Source organism: Populus trichocarpa, chromosome 3 (genome assembly GCF_000002775.5).
Source record: "Populus trichocarpa isolate Nisqually-1 chromosome 3, P.trichocarpa_v4.1, whole genome shotgun sequence".
NCBI classification, from domain to species: domain Eukaryota; kingdom Viridiplantae; phylum Streptophyta; class Magnoliopsida; order Malpighiales; family Salicaceae; genus Populus; species Populus trichocarpa.
In genome coordinates this window covers 7675092-7693248 of record NC_037287.2, presented here as the reverse complement: position 1 = coordinate 7693248, position 18157 = coordinate 7675092, and the positions used below count along the sequence as shown (strand labels likewise).

Here is an 18157-nt window from a genome sequence, read left to right as displayed (position 1 = left end):
TGTATTATAATTATTATTATAATTAAAAGCATTGATATCAAAAATATTATTATTTGTCTTATAATTAAAAGTATTGATATAAAAAATATTACTATTTGTCTTATAAATATTATTAATATTAAAAATACTATTATTTGTATTATAAATATTATTATTTTTATTATAGTTAAAATCAATAATATAATACTTATTAAATTTAAAAAAATATTATTAATATTGAAAAACAAAATAGATTTCATTTGAAGGGTAAAATTAAAAATTATTATTATTAATAAATTTGGAAAAATATTATTGCTATCGAAGAAAAACCATAAATTTGATTTGAAGAGAATAAAAATTATAAGAACTTGGGTCAGACGAGTTTAGTATTATTATTATTATTAATATTATTAAATTTAAAATAAATATTATTACTATCGAAAAAAAATATAGAACTGATTTGAAGGGCAAAATCAATTATTATTATTATTAACTTGGGTCAAAGATCCCTTTTCAGACCCAAGAAACTTGGGGCTGGAAAGGGGCGTCTCTCCTAAGTTGTTTGGGTGTGGCATGAGCGCAGACCCAAATTCCTTGGGTCTTGCAGCCCCGCCTAACTCAAGACTATGTGTCCTGTGTAAGGACCTAATTTTCATGGGTCCTGCGTCAGGACTCAAATCCCCTGGGCCAGTCGTCAAGACCCAAATGCCTTGGGTTTTGCAGCCTCGCTTGACCCAAGACTATGAGTCCTGCGTTAGGACTCAAGGCTAATAGGTCTTGCATAACAACCCAATTTTCTTGGGTCCTGCATCATGACCCAATCTGCTTGGGTGCGGCATCCGAACCCAATTCACATAGGTGCTTCATTAGGACCCAATGCACTTGGGTCAGTCGTCTAATGGGTCCCGACGTTAGACCCAAGACTTGGTGCTAGGCTGCTAAGCCCTGGGCGCTAGGGCCAGACCCGCACACCTAGCCCCAACCCTGGGCGCTAGGGCCAGACCCGCACGCCTGGCCCCAGCCCCACGCTGCAGACACTTAGTGCTGAGGCTGTCAAGCCCTGGGCGCTAGGGCCAGCTAGTATGCCTAATTATTTGTATTATAAATATTATTATTCGTATTATAATTAAAAGTATTGATATAAAAAATATTATAATTTGTCTTATAAATATTATTATTTTTGTTATAATTAATATTATTAATATTAAAAATACTATTATTTGTATTATAAATATTATCATTTTTTATTATAATTAAAATCATTAATATAATACTTATTAAATTTGAAAAAAAATATTTTTAATATTGAAAAACAAAAATAGATTTCATTTGAAGGGTAAAATTAAAAATTATTATTATTATTATTATTAAATTTGAAAAAATATTATTGCTATTGAAGAAAAACCATAAATTTGATTTGTAGGGATTAAAAAATATAAAACTTGTGTCAGGCGAGTTTAATATTATTATAAATATTGTTATATTCATTAATATTATTAAATTTGAAATAAATATTATTACTATCGGAAAAAAAACATAGAATTGATTTGAAGGGCAAAATCAATTATTATTATTATTATTGACTTGGGTTAGGGATCCCCTACCAGACCTAAGAAACTTGGGGGTAGAAAGGGGTGCCTCACCTAAGTTGCTTGGGTGCGGCATAAGCGCAAACTCAAATCCCTTGGGTTTTGCAGCCTCGCCTGACCCAATATTACAGGTCCTGCGTAAGGACTCAATTCTCATGGGTCTTACGTCAAGACCCAAATCCTTTAAGTCAGTCGTTAGGACCTATATGCCTTGGGTCTTGCAACCCTACCTAGCCCAAGACTATTGATCATACATTAGGACCCAAGGCTAACGGGTCCTGATGCCATGATCTAAGGCTAATGGGTCCTGTATAAGGACTCAATTCTCTTGAGTCCCATGTCTAGACCCAATTCGCTTGGGTGCTTCGTCAGAATCCAGTGCACTAGGGTCAACCGTCTAATGGGTCCTGACACCGGACCCAAGAGAATTGAGTCCCGGTGCCGGACCCATTAGCCTTAGGACCGGAAGTCGAACCCAAGTGAATTGGGTTCCCTATCAAGACTTAATTCTCTTGGGTCAACCCAGGATCCAATTTTCTTAGGTCCGACATCGGGACCCAAGGCTAATGAGTCCTGCGTCAGGACTCAATTCTCTTGGGTGCTACGCCAGGACCCAATTCTTTCGGGTCCGGCGTTAGGACCTAAGCCTAATAGGTCTTGCGTCAGAACCTAATTTTTTTTAGGTCTTAAATTTTTATAATATTTTTTATGAAAATAAAAGGTAAATCTGTGACATAGTGTGGACCATATATATATATAGACACACACATTAGCCCTGACACTAGCGCTCCTATGCAAGCCAAATCAAAAGTCAATTCTAGTGAGAAAAAAATAAACATGTCAGCGTCATTATTTTTTTCCAAACAATGAAAACTCTAAAATGCAAATGGAAAACTTTACCCTTGTGTTTAATAAAATTAATCAATCACTATATGTATTAATAAATACTAAATACTAAAAAAAAAATGTTAATAATAATTAAAGATTGATTTGGTATGCTAAGCAATAGATGCAAACAAAGAAACATGATCTTGCTACATGTCATACTATTTAACATTATTTAATTATATATCAGTTTTTTTTTAAAAAATAAAAATTAAGTTGAAACAAAACAACTTGTTAACATAGTTCATTTGCTTTTTATTGATTTGACATTGCCTTGCATGGCTTGGGTTTCAAATTCAACCGCATTTGAGTTGGCTCTAGGATGAGCAAAAAGACTGAAAAATTGATTAAATTGAAAACAAATTAACCGAATAAATCGATTAAAAAGCCTAAGAAAAAAATCAGTTCAGTTCAGTTTTAGTTTCTAAAATCTTAAACCAATTGAACTGGTTCAATCAACATCCAAACCCATTATAAAAGGAAACCCTAAACCTAATTCTGTCATTATTATTTAAACATGTGAACACTTCATGAAGAGATAGAAAACTTTCTTTTACATAAAAGGGATGTGTATTTTTTCCACATGTTTTTGCATGAAAGGGATCTGCACTTCTTTTATTTATTTTGATTTCATGGATTTTCCAGGCTGTTTTGGCTTTTTTACGAGTTGGTGGAAATCTTATTGGCCCGGATCATTATTTTGCACTCGTACATAGCTGAAATTCTTGCCATTTAGGCTAATCAATTTATCATCCATCTTTTTCACTTTGTTGTTGTTGGCATTAGCTTGCACTTCACATGAAACAAAACTGGATTATTAGTTTTTTTTAATTTTTTTCCTTAATTAACCGAACCGAACCAAAAATAGTCTGTTTGAACTGATTTCAGTTTTAAATTAAAAAAAAATAAAAATTCAATTTGGTTGGTTTTTTAAGTAAAAATTGAACCGAACAGAAAATGTTCACTTCTAGTTGGCTCGGCATGGCGTGTTAAAAATCTAATTTGGCTCCAAAACAAATTTCAAGCAGTCGGCGTTTTAGTTTTTTCTAAAATGTTTTTAAGGCAGCGTCTTTTTTTATTTTACTTGTGCTAACACGCCAAACCTGCCTCACGGGTTATGGGGCCGACTAGTTTAACAACTTTTTTATAAATTAATTTTTTATTTAATTATATGATAACAAAAATAAATATGTAAAGGAAAACAATTACATTAAATATCAAGAAAAAAATTATTATCCAGAGATTTGCAAACAGATTGCTCGTTAATATGTTGTATTCCTAGAAATATAAAACAACGTAGGAACTGTATCAAATAATATTCCAATAACATTTTTAATTAATCAATTTAAATGAATCTCAATCAAGAAATTTTGATATGAAACGTGGTTTTTTCAAGACACCATTTGAATTAAAAAGAAAAGGAAAAATATCAAGGCGTTGTGGCTTTAACTTTTCTTAAAATATTGAGATGATCATATTTAGGTCAGGTTTAAAAAAGCAGTGTAAACTATATTCCCTTAAATTTTGAAATTTTGTGTTGCTTAAAATTAATTTTTTTTTATATTTTCAGATCATTTTAATATGCTGATGTCAAAAATAATTTTTTTTTTTAAAAAAAACTTTATTTTAATGCATTTCTAAGTGAGAAGCACTTTGAACCGCAATCGTTACCACAATCCAAAACAAGCTTTTATGGACTTGCTCGATATTTTTTTAAACAAACATCTCATTTAATCATACTATACTAAAAATAAACATTCACAAAATAGCGACCAAATAAAATTAAAGAAAAGAATAAAAAAATAGTCATTTAAATTTAAAAGAAAAAATCAAAGAGAAAAAAAAGTCAAATGCGTGAGCTTAGGTGGGCCAATATGTCTAGTTCATAGAAGTAAAAGGCCATGCATATGAGCCCGCATGCCAGGCCTTTCCATTTTTTTTCTTGGCTAAAATGATTGGTGACATGTTGCAACCCTTTTAAAAAAAAACCAACAAACAACACCTCGTTTGTTGTGGCAGACTAAGCTCATTTCAAAGCCTAGATTCTCACCACCATAAAATGATTGAAAAATTGGGTTAGGTTTTTTTTTTTACCCACAAATCTATTTTTCAACCTATTTTCACTAGAAAACACCTAATATACATCTTAATAACCTTAAAAAAATTAACTTTCCAACTTAAAACACCTCAAAATTGGTAAAACAAAATACAAAATTAAGTTGAAAAAAATATCGATGACAATCATTGACACTAAAGATCGACATATTTTGTCACTAGAATTTTACCAACCACCGATAATCTCTTTCCTTCATTGTTTTCCTATCAAGTTTTCTCTCATCTCTCAAACTATAGATTGAAAAATAAACAAAATAAAATTTCACATCTAAGTGAAAATTGCAAAGTCTAATGGGATTAAAATTGAACCCATAGCAATTTTGAAAAAAAAACACAAAAAACAAGGGCCAACAATGACCTAAAACAAATTCCCTAGTTCTATGCATAATATCAAATTACATCCCTACATCCTCAACTTTTTTCAAGCAACAAAAACCCTCTTCTTTTTTTTTTCAAAATCAAGCATAAATCAAATGTCGAAGTGTGTTATCACCAACCTGAGCACTTCATGGCAAGACAATCAAAATCATTTCTTGGGCTAAAATACGAAACAATGAACTGTCCAAGGATTAAATTGAAACAAAAAGTTTAGGAAGTGAAATAAAAAGATAGTGACATATTGGATGAGACTTGGTTGACCCGCTAAATTTATGATCTGAGTTATGACCACAACCACGATGAGCTAACTCGATTGGGTCATCTATCTCTTTCTTTTCCTTTCCTGTTTTCTCTCCCCGTTTTAATCTTCATGGGGGTTCGAATGGGATAAAATCAAGGTTGAATTGAAGAGTTACCCAAGAATCAGATACTAATTTTTTTTTAAAAATTGTATGGAGCATGTAACTCACGTGCCAACCTGTGAGGAAGGTTGCAGCATTGAGGCGGCTTATGCGACTTCCTTTGAGCTCTAATGATGATTTTTCTTGGTGTCGTTGGAATCGTCTTGACATGAACTTCCTTTCAATGAGACGCATGGTGGCAACGTAGCTCTGGTATGGCTTTAGTGACCTATTCTTCTTCTTCTTCTTTTCTTTTCCTCTCTTTTTTTCCTCTCATCCCTTTAGTTTTCATGTTTGGTTTCTTCTCTTCTTCCCTCCAGGGATGAAAAGGGGCTGCATTTTTTCCTAATATCCATAAATCAATAGTCAAGGGATGTTATTTCCACCCTAAACACCTCACAGTAAGCCAACCGAAACAATTTATCAAAGCTTAAATGTGAAATAATGAACTTTCCAATAATAAAATAAATAAATAATTAAAAAGTGAAATAAAAGAAAACATAAAGGCCAAAAACAAACATTGCGGTGGGCCACAATGTTTTGTGAGCGGGTGTACAGTGCATACACCATGCCTTCTAGGTTTTTTTTTTTTAATGTTAATATTATACCGAAATTATGCCTGGAAGACAATATCAATGCTATTCATCCAAAATAACAAGAGCCAGATCACTTTTTCCTGACACCACAAGTTATAACGACTATTGTGCCAATAAGAATATTGGTATTGCGGTAGCAGTTATGGTTGTGGTTTGAAAAATAGTTGTTTTATAAAAAGTACTTTTAGTTGAGGTTGGTTTGGAAAAATATATGTTTAGTTAAAACTATGGTTGAAATTGAGGTTGAACAAAAAGTAGTTTAATGTGTTTGGTTAAGAATGCTTTTGAAATTGAGGTTATAAAATAATTTTAAAAAAATATATTAATATTTATGATTTTTAATTTAAATATTGTAGATTTAACTATTGCTATTACATCATGAAATAAATCATACTTTATATAAAATATTTTTTATTATTCCATTAAACTATCTACAATTCCATCACATATAAAATACATCCGACAAGGACTACAGTTTTCACAAATTTTTTAAGAGCGCAACAACATCAGGTAAAATATAATCAGGAACAAAATTGGGATTGCGATCAAATTCTGCAAATACTACGTCATCAAGCGATCTCCGTCTAATTTATGTAGTGTCATTGAATAATGTTTAACACTAGTTTTTCGAATAAAACACAATTAAAAATAAAAAATATATTTTTATTTTATTTTTTTGGATCGAACCCGGTTCAGTGCATTTTTAGCTTTGAACCGGACCGGTCCGGCCGGAACAGTGGAGGCATGCTCCACTGTTCATTGAAGAAAACTATGGCTCCACTGTTCGTGGGTTTTCTCAGCACAAGAAGCAGTAAAGTTGATGTGAACATGTGGCACAACCACAGTTGATGTGAGCCCTACCAGTACATAAATTGCTTTTGGAGCATTACCAAACAACAATATTTGTGGCTGCGGGTGAACCTCACCCGCAGCCACAATACCGAACAACACTATATAGTATTACTAATGAAACCTTGGGATTATCAAACAGGGTGTAACTAAGCACCTAAGCGGTTATCTTGAAAAATACTGACAACAAGAATAAGGACTGGGCATCTGGGAGAACGAACACCAGTGTAAAAGAGCATCTATGTAAGTTGCAGTTGTAAATAATGTAAAAAGAAAAGGGGGCATATTTACAAATAAAAGACTAGAAAAATCTTATGTTTGTTCTAGAAGAAATATGAGTTCAACAAATGGTTCTCAATATGCAGATTTGAGGGATATTAGATCCAGGGGCGGAGCCAGGAATTTTTCTTATCCTGGGCTATGATATAAATACACATAAATTATTTTTTAAGATCAATCATTCACTCGAATATATAAATTTGTCAAGTTAACAATAAAGTTTTAATTCAAATACATAACATAAAATATATATAAAATAAAATTTAAAGTACATAAAATTCAAAATAAAAATAAATTATACTATCAAAGCTGCACCCTTCGATGTTTTGTAGAATAGAATTCATCTATGATCGAATCCGAATCAATATCTTCAACAAGCTCTCGTTCAATATAAATCATCATAGAATCTGCTAAGAACTCCTCTTCTATTTTATTGCGAAGCACAGTTTTAACATGTTTCATAGATGAAAATGCCCGCTCTGTAGTGGCAGTGGAAACAGGCAAAGTCAAAACAAGACGAATCAACCTGTCAATCAAATGATAGTGCTGCGACTTATTTGTTTCAGCTAATCCTCGACATAATTCAGAAATGGTAGACATATTCTGAAAGCTCTCATGATGAATCACATCAATCTGATAATGCTCTAGCTGAGATCTCAAATAATACATCTCTTATTCATTGAAATCTTCAGGATAAAATTTCTCAGCAAGCTTGTAAATAGCATCAACTTTAAATGATTTAAAGTTGTCTTTAGGTTCTAAAGCAGAGCTAAGTACAAGGAGTTCCACTGTCTCATCATTGAATCTAGAATTTAATTCTTCCAACTGAAAATCTATTGTTGAGTTAAATATATCATAATGATAATGCTGGTAAACTGTCACTGAACCTTGTTGTTGACATGAACGACCTGTAGCCTTTTTATACGAAGCATTCATATGTGGTATGTCAATCTCATATTTTGTGCAAACAAATTGCACATTTGCAAGAAGAAGATCAAATCCGGCATCTCTCAAAGTTTGAAGCAATGCTTTAGTAGTTGATACAAGATCCATTGCATTTAAGATGTCAAGAGATTTTTGCTGCAAAGCTCAACAAAGTAAATCAGTAATCCCCATTATTTTATGCATCAAATATAAGATGAATATAAATTCAAAAGATTTTATCACAATCAAACAACCACCAGCTTCTCCACGTATAGAATTAGAAGATCCTTCTTGAACCATACTTTCAAGCACAGTAATAGTTGCACCATACATATCTATTAAGCTGCAAATAGAATCAAAATGAGAGCTCCAACGAGTAGTTCCACTTCGATGTAAATTACCAATTTGATTAGCCCCTCTACCGGTCTCACGTTCTCCAGTAGCTACCATATGTGCAATTTCTATAGCCTGAGCATAATGTAACTCGGTATGATGTTTGGGAGAAGCACAAATAAGGTTGATAATGGTTGTCAATTTTGAGAAAATAACCAAATAGAAATCTCATTTCCAGTTGCTGCAACTAATGCCAGTTGTAGTCGGTGAGCAAAACAATGTACATAATATGCATAAGGACAATCTCTGAGAAATAGAGCTTGTAGTCTATTCCATGCGCCACACATATTGCTAGCACCATCATACCCTTGACCTCGCATATTGAAAATATGCAAGTTATATCGAGCGAGCACATCACAAATTTCTTTTTTAAGTGTTGAAGAAGTAGTATCTGAAACATGCACAATACTAAAAAAACGCTCTTGTACAAAACCCTGAATGTCAACAAATCTCAAAAAAATAGCCATTTGTTCTTTATTTGATGCATCTTTGGCTTCGTCAACCAAAATACAAAACTTTGCATCTCTAACTTCTTCACAAATCTTTTTCCTCACTTTGTTCGCAAGAATATACAAAATCTCTTTTTGAATAGTCGGCGAGGTATACTTTGCATTTTTCGGAGCTTTTTCTAAGACAACATCATCAATGTCAACATTCAGTCTCCCCATAAGTCTTATCATCTCTAAAAAATTACCTCGATTATTAGAAGCCGAAGATTTATCATGACCTCTAAATGCACATGCTTGTAAGCTAAGCCATCGAACACTTTCAATTGTTGTCATAAGTCTCAACCGATTTTTATGAACTTCTTCAACAGTTTGTGCATTCAACACTTTATCAATATGTCTACTTACTTTTATTAAATCTTCAGCAGATTTCACAGCATTATTATGTGGTGAAGTGGGACTTCCCACATGCATCAAAAGTGCACATCTAACCCCATCATTAACCCTCTTCCAACTTCTAAAGCCTTCGGTGGTGAATGTGAGATGACGAGGCACTTTGTTTTCAAAGATAAAGCATGGAAAACAAAACACTGCATCCTTTGATGGAGAGTACTCTATCCAAGGAAATTGATCAAACCAAGTGTACTTAAATCGACGATACTGTCTCCCTGATTCAGTCTTTGGATACTCTGCTAACTTAGGTTGATATGGACCCATTTTGATATAAGCTTTTCTAATTTCATCTTGTTGATTAATAGGATGTCTCCACACTGGAATTCGTAACCCAGGATCTCGTTCAAGAGTATTAACATCAATTTCAACTCTTTGAGATTTGAAAGGGGGTTATTCACTATGATTTGACACATCAACATTGGAAGGAGAATGTCCTTTACTGGTTGATGTTTGTTCGTTTGGTTTAAAGAATGAAAACATAGTTTTTCCTCTCTTGTTTCCTTGATTTTCCATTATAATTTATAACCTATTCAAGTAAAAAGGATTAGGGAAGTCAGGTGCAAGATGAAAAGATACTAATGCCACAATAGAATATTCATAAAATGCAGAATATACAAGGATAAACTAGTGATGCAAACTACTAGGAGATTTGGGGAACTTAACTTTGAAATAACCAGTAAATTATTAGTACTAGACTATTAGTGTGTTAGCATGCATCAATTTCTAGGGTACAGTCTATTGTTTACTCCACTAACAATTTACTGTAATGAATGTGAAACATTGAATTCAAAATGAAAAGTCTGGCTTGTAAATTCTTACCTGATGATTTTACACTCTAGCGGCTCTATGTATAGATTCTTCTTAAAAATCCAATCTAAAATTGTATATTGTTGAGAAGAAAAATAGCTAAAACCCCAAGTTATTTAGAAGGCATGTGAATCAATTAATTATTTATATTTAAATAAATTTACTGTAAAATATAACTAATTAATTAGTATTGAAAGAGAAGTTGGGTGGCCAATTAGAAAGTAAAGTGACGGCTGATGGCAGTAATTAATTTGTATTGCAAGGAAAAGTGGGACACTAGGTTTGTTTTGCTGTAAAAGATGCGGAAAGTGGGATTTAGGTTGCTGTAAAGTGGGATTAGGTTGCTGTAAAAGATAGGGAAAGTGGGACAAGATTTGCTGTGTAAAATTTAAAAGGAAAAGTGGGCCATTAATTTTTTTTTTAACCTGGGCTACAGCCCTCCTTAGCCTTGTAAAAGGCTCCGCCCCTGATTAGATCCCTTTCTTTAGCATGGGGATATTTTGTAAAGCAATCCACAGATAATTTGAGCATCATAGGTGATTTGAAGCCTTCATGACCTACTTAACAACAATTAGCTTTTGCTTTTCCAATGTCCTTTCTTTTGATAATTCAATGACCACAACAACAGTTGTTTTATAAAAAATACTTTTAGTTGAGGTTGGTTTGATATTTAATATTTGGTTAAAACTGTAGTTGAAATTGAGATTTAACAAAAAAATAGTTTAATGTATTTGGTTAAGAATGCTTTTAAAATTGAGATTATAAAATAATTAAAAAGATATATATTAATATTGATAGTTTTTAATTTAAATATTATAGATTTAACTACTGCGATTACATCATGAAATAAATAATACTTATATAAAATATTTTTTATTGTTCCATTAAACTATCTACAATTCCATCACGTACGAAATTCATCCGACAAGGACTACAGTTTTCTTGATTTCTTAAGCGCGCAACAACATCAGGTAAAATGCTATGTCATCAAGCAATCTCCTTCTAAATTTATGAAATGTCATTGAATAATGTTAAACACTAGTTTTTCAAATAAAATACAATTAAAAATAAAAATAAAAATAAAATTTAATTTTTTTTAATTGGATTGCACTCGGTTTAATGCATTTAGCTTTGGAAAAATTGATTTTTTTAATTGGGTCGCACCCGGTTCAAAGCATTTAGCTTTGAACCGGACTCGGTCCGGCCGGAACAGTAGAGAGTGTCCGGGCCAGCTTGCGCGCACCTCGACTAATCCCACGGGTCCTGAAGTTAACGACCATGTAAGCCTCCAGTGGCCATCATATGAGCAACCACAGGGCTCGAACCTGAGACCACAGAGGGAGCAAACCTCTTGATCCCAAGCTTTTACCACTGGACCACCACCTAGATGGTTATCAGTGTTCGTTTTTAACCGCTGATACAGATGCAGTGCCAAACGGGCATTAATCCCAAACTAGTTGAGGTCAGCTATATGTATCCTTTTACACAATTCTGCTATCATAAACCAAATTTGTCTTAATAATAAAGGAGGCATGACCTATGAGCTGGGAGGTATTGGAAAAAAAATAGACCAAAATACTTCGGGATTTGGATTGTTGTTTACATCTGGGATCCCATGCAAGGGATCTAAAGTCCTTTCCACTCTAAAAACAATGTAATCAGATACGTTTTAGTTTACTTTACTCTTCCAGTTCACTATTGTTCTCTATTCTCACTCCTTTTCTTACAAGGAAAAATACTTGACACTTAATATACATTGGAGAAGATGTAAAGGAACTTCGGTGTAATGGTAAAGAGGGTGATATCGAATACCATTTACAGCAGTATTTGAGTTCAGATGTAATGTGTAGTTTTGCTATGAACAAAGCATAGTTTGGATATTAAGGAAAGAGAGTGTCTTGGGAGATTCAAGGGATCTCTCCTACTCTTGCTGATAAGCTTGAGGTGGTTGACTAGCATAGTTTTGATGCATGTAAAGAAAAATCTTTCAGGAGTTAAAATATAAAGAGAGATAGATAGTGATTAAGATTTTGTTTTTCTCTTTTTACTTCTTTACGTTAGCACGCACCAAAATGATGGAGAGTGCAGAGGCAGAGCGGATTCTAATAGCTTTCTGAAATCTTTTTATGTGGGTGATTGATTGCATTGATTGAAATGTTATTCCATAAAGACATCCATTCTTCTCTATTGTTAGGGGAAATGCAACAACAAACTCGAATGTTATTAAGCACAATTGACTCTGTCTTTTGGATATTCACATGTCAGGATTCGTTATACAACCAAGTTTGGAGTGTATTATGTCTCTTGGTTAGTCGTATCCAAGGTTAGGTTTTCAAAGAGCATGTTAGATTTACTTGGGGGTTGATCAAAATAAAATTAAGCAGTATCTTGCATGGGAGAGAACTAAAATACTGCATTTATTTCTCTGAGTCAACTCCAATAACTATTCAATCCTTCTTATCTCTCCTCTTCAGTTCATGATTTGAAGGAATAATTCAGCATAAGAAGCATAGTAAGCTGAACATAAAAATACATATGATTGCAGTGAAATCAGTACGATGGGTGATGACAAAGAATTCTTAAAGTCATATTAGTAAACTAATCCCTTTATATAGATTATCAGAATGAAACCTTTTCTGAGTTATAATGTGACTGAAGAAGCAATCCCAACTTACTCATAATTTCATCCACACTCTGTTACTGCGGTCAATTCTTGGGGTAAAATCAGCTGGTTTTCAGCCAAAATCTGAGGATGTTTGACCTATCCTTATCAAGAACAATGGCTGTGCTGACTGATATTAATGGCCATGGCACAAGGAAAGCACTTAGTGACAACAGAAAATGGGCAAGAATGAGCTCATCCCAGTATGAAGACAAGGAACAGAGTTGTACAGATAAATTGATGCATACACACATTTTAAAAAATATAAAGAGCATACCAATTAACCTTCACTCAAGAGTCGAAAGATTCAACAAAAATGGCATCTGGTAGCAAGGGGAATAATATACATAGAAAATTTAGATAATTGAGTAGAGAAGGGTTTTTACATAGGACAAAGAAAGGCACTTGTGGCAGCAAAGAGTTAAGATTGTCATTGAGTGAAGCTGATTAGGTCAATTCTGACAAACATTACAACTCGAAGAAAAGACTAGAGAGATCCTGGAAGTAAATAAAAATGGATAAATAAATAAAAATAAATACTAGTAGTTAGAAGAATGTTGTAAACATTAATAAAATAAAAAATAAAAACCCATTACTCAGTGTACAGTGCAATAAAAAGAGGACATGAAAAGCATTATAGATAGAAGGAAGCAAGCACAAGAATTCGTGTTGATTTTAAGGAACTGAAAGCAAGCTAGTGAAATCCATTCATGTACTACTGGGTTGATCAAAAAGGGGGAGTTGAGCACCTTGTTTTTCTTCTCTTTGCATCCATTGTCTACCTACTTGTATTGCCATCAACAAATCTCCATTGTTGATAACTTGACCACTGGCATTTTCTTTGATAGAATTTACTCAAACTCTACTGTATATGGTAAGAATCGGTAAATTAACGTGAGATGACAGTTCAGATCATCTCTCCCTCTGCTGTTTATCCCCAAATTATTGTGGTACTCTCAATTTTATACCCAAACTATTTTTAGTATCAAATTTATCCCTAAGCTATTTTGATTTCATTATAGATACTTCTATTAGCTTCACTGAAAGGAAAACATGAAGTTCCTATAAAATGACGTAGATTATATAAAAATATTATAATTTATATAGAAATACGGGTAGAAAGCTTTAAAAATGAATGCAAGTCTTTATTTAAGAATTACTTCAATTTTAGGAATAATATTGATATAAAAATTTGTTTAAAGGTAAAATTGATATTATCTAAATAATTGAATGGTATTTTTGAGGTTTTATTAAAAAAATCATAAAAGTTTTCCCACATGTCGTAGGAGGTCCTTGTAGTTTAAACATTTTATAATATTAACACACTTTCGGAACGCAGTGCAAACCACGTTCCATGAAATTTTTTTAAAAAAATTTACTTAAATTTAAATTTTTTTATGTTTTCAAATTGTTTTGATGTGCTGATATAAAAAGTTATTTAAAAAAAAGTTATTTTGATGCATTTCTAGACGAAAAGCACTTTGAAAAACAACCGCTGCCGCACTCCCAAACACCCTCTCATTCAAATTTCTAAAATAACTCAACTTATTTTTTTTTATCTCCTCTCTCTAACGACAAAGTGTAGAGAATAAAATCACTCATCACTCACAAATAAATCTTACACTAAAATATGACAACTTTAGGTTTTTATATGGATTAAATACATCAATATTTCTTCCACAATTTAAGATAAACCTAACAAATCTCCACCTTCATTTAAATTGAGTTAACTAACGAAACTTGAAATCCTTTTTAATCTCCTTTACCAAATACTTCTCAAGCACTACACAAACAATCAAGTCTGTGCAATGCTTGAACTTGACTACAGAGATAGGCTTCATCAATATATTTGCAAAGTTCTTAGTTATAGCAATCTTTGACATGATATCTAGAATATAATGATACCTAACATCAATATGTTTGGTTTTTTTTTTATGATGCATTTGATTCTTGGCCAGATGAATAGAAATTCTAGTTATCGCAATGCACAACAGTCAACTTATGTGACAAACTAAGATTACTAACCAAACCTCTCATCCATAGAACTTCTTTTTGCTTGTGTCAATGCCATATATTTAACCTCTAATGTAGACAAGGAAACAATGGATTGAAAATTACTTCCCAACTAATGACACACCTCAAAAGAGAGAAAATATAACTTGTCAATTACCTTCTCATATCCAAATTATCTATATAATCTGAATATACAAATCCCTCAACACTACCTCTAGTGTTATTACCCCTATCATATACCAAATCAACATATCACCTCTAAGATAACGAAATATCTATTTCACTATATGCTAGTGAACTTTACCAAGATTTCTCATAAATATATTAACCACACTAACAACATATAAAATGTCTAGCGGGTACAAATTATAACATATATATTACTTATAACTGCACTAGCATATGAAACATATGATATGTACTTCTTCTCATCCTTATTTTCTAGTGAAAAGGCTAAAGATAACCTAAAACGGGGTGCAAATGAAACACTTACTGGCTTGTAGTTTTGCATACCAAAACGCTCAAGTACCTTCTTAAAATACTTCTTCTATAACAAGTATAACTTGCTAGCACTTTGATATTTATGTATCTCCATACCCAAAATCTTTTTGGTTATACCCAAACACTTTATTTCAAACTCACTACTCAACTGATTCTTCAAACTACTGATCTCAGACATGTTCTTAAAGGCAATCAACATGTCATCAACGTACAATACGAAGTAGATAAAAGAATCATCTAAGAGCTTCATGAAATACACATAACTATCATATTCACTCCTAAAGTAATTACGTTCAAGCATAAAAGTACCAAACCTTTTATACCATTACCTTAATGACTACTTCAAGCCATGCAATGACTTCTGCAATAAGCATACATGGTCTTCCTTACCTTGATCAATGAAACCCTCTAGCTAACGCATATAGATCTTGTCCTTTAGCTCGCCATATAAAAAAGTTATTTTAACATCTAGTTGCTTAAGTTCTAAGTTAAACAAGGCAATTATAGCTAGAAATTCATAAATGAAACTATACTTTATAAGTAAAGAGAACATTTTATTAAAGTCAATACATTCCCTTTGTGTAAAGCCCTTAACAACTATGTGTGCTTTAAACCTTGTATCTTTAACCCCTAGGATTCTATCTTTCCTTTTATAAACTCATTTGCACCAACAATCTTCTAGCTCTATGGTGGTTTAACAAGCTCTCATGTTTGATTTTTATAAAGAGACCTAATCTTTTTATTCATAGCAAACATCCACTAAGAAGATTTTTTGCAAGAAATTACCTTTTTATAATAACAAGGCTCATGATCATCAAGATTTTCTGTTACATTCAAGATAAAATTAACTAAATCAATATAACCATACTTAATCGATGCTTTTATTTGTCTTCTTGTATCAATATTGTAAGGTTGTTCTTCATATGTGTTTTTATCAACAATATCCCGCACCACTTTCTCAATAGGCTTAACTGAAGCATTTTTCTACACTATATTTAAAGTTATAACCTCAAGCTCCACCTACTTGCTAGTACTTTAGTTCATATCAATATTAACATCAATTGGCTTTTTTTCCTTATAGAACATAGCATACTCATCAAATCTCATATCTTTATTAGTAATAAACTTAAGTGACTTGGGATCTACATACCACAACTAATATCTCTTCACCCTGGATGTATAGCCTAGGAATATACATTTCCTTACTCTCAGCCCAAGTTTATCTTCCTTAAGATGATCATAATCAAGACAATTAAATACTTTTAGTTTATAATAATCATCAGGATAACCAAATTATACCTCGTATAAAGTCTTCACCTCTAAAACTATCAAAGAAAATTTATTCACCATATAACAAACTATATTAATTGTTTCAACCTAAAAGTCTTTTGACAATCCAGCTTCTGAAAGCATACAACGTGTTATTTATAAGAGTGTCTTGTTCATACGTTTTATAACCTCATTTTATTATGGTGTATTCCTGACAATGAGATGTCTAGCAATTTTTTTATTCATACCAAACCAATCAAACTTACTAAAGAAAAATTCCAAACCATTATCAGTTCTTAAATGCTTGATATTCTTACTAGTTTGCTTCTCAATCAAGGTTTTTCACCATTTAAAGGTGATGAGCACATCACTCTTTCTTTTTGAAAAATACATCTAGACATTCCTAGAGTGATCATTAATAAATGTCAATCGATATTGTGATTCACCTTTTGACATAACAAAAGAAGAACCCCAGAGTTCAAAATGAATATAATCCATAATACCTTTGGCATAATGAAGTACCCGTACTGAAATTCACCTTGCACTATTTGCTATAAACAAAATGCTTATAGAAATCCAATTTACTTGTTTTTTGACTATCCAACAAATCTCATTTGCTTAACTTTATCATTCTTTTCTCATCCATATATCTCAACCATATATGTCATAATTAAATGAAAGCACTATCCAAATCAACCACAGATAATATACTAGCTAAATCAATAATTGTTAAACCTTAAAGGTGATAGAGGCCATTAACCAGTTTTTCTTTCATCACAATAAAATCACCCTTACAGACTCTCAAAACTCCATCATTAACACAATAATTATAACCTTAGGAATTAGTAAGAGTCAAAGAAATTAAATTATTTTTCATTTCTAAAATATGTTGAACCTTCAGTGTTCTAACAATAACATATATATCCTAATTCAAATTGTACTCACACCAACAACAGAAAGTCCTTTGTTGTCTCCTGATAAAATAGTATCACTAATAACTTTATAAGTGTCAAACTAACTTATATTAGGAAAAATATAACATGTGTAATCCAAATCAAGAATTCACTCATCATTTGACCTACCAATAGATATCAGTACACTTTCAACATCATCAAGATTTTCCTTTTACCAGGAATATTTATAGCATCAGAGGTTTCCTTATAGTTTCCTTTATCTTTTTATTTATGATAGTTCTTTCTAAAATGTTCTACTTCATAACATTCAAAGCATTTAATTTTTCTAGACTTTGATTTTGATTTAAACATACCTCCATTACTCGAACCCTTATTATTTATTATACCCCTCATAATTAAGCCCTCTTCATGATCATCATCATGGCCATCTACCCCTCATTTTTTTAACTCCCTCGAGTTTAAGAAAGCTTTGACATCTTTTAAAATAAGACTATCTCTTTTATACAATAAAATATCAATAAAAAGATCATAAGATAGGGGTAATGAACACAATAACATCAAAGCTTGGTCCTTATCTTCAATACCAAGATTTCACAAATATAAAATTACTCTATTGAATTCATCAAGATGGTTTTTAAAGGGCATGTCTTCTTTTATCGAATGAGTATAGAACCGATGCTTTAAATATAATTAGTTCATTAGAG

At 32.2% G+C, this 18157-nt stretch overlaps 1 protein-coding gene across 1 annotated transcript; it reads right to left on the bottom strand.

Annotated features, from left to right (window-relative positions):
• Nucleotides 1-7374: 7374 nt before the first annotated feature.
• Nucleotides 7375-9551, bottom strand: LOC18096834 (uncharacterized). Its single transcript, XM_024598108.2, has 4 exons — nucleotides 8613-9551; nucleotides 8239-8463; nucleotides 7849-8151; nucleotides 7375-7719 (listed from the first exon to the last, which is right to left on the bottom strand). The coding sequence occupies exons 1-4, from the start codon at nucleotides 9549-9551 to the stop codon at nucleotides 7375-7377; spliced, it is 1812 nt and encodes a 603-aa protein (XP_024453876.2).
• Between the last annotated feature and the right edge of the window lie 8606 nt (nucleotides 9552-18157).

Excerpts from the sequence above, each read along its gene's own strand:
- LOC18096834 (XM_024598108.2), bottom strand. The coding sequence starts at position 9,551 with ATGGGTCCATATCAACCTAAGTTAGCAGAGTATCCAAAGACTGAATCA. Across the intron at positions 8,152-8,238 it reads AAGCTGGTGGTTGTTTGATT|CAAAAATCTCTTGACATCTT; the intron begins GTGATAAAATCT and ends TGAGCTTTGCAG. Across the intron at positions 7,720-7,848 it reads ATGAGACAGTGGAACTCCTT|CTAGAGCATTATCAGATTGA; the intron begins GTACTTAGCTCT and ends TTGAGATCTCAG.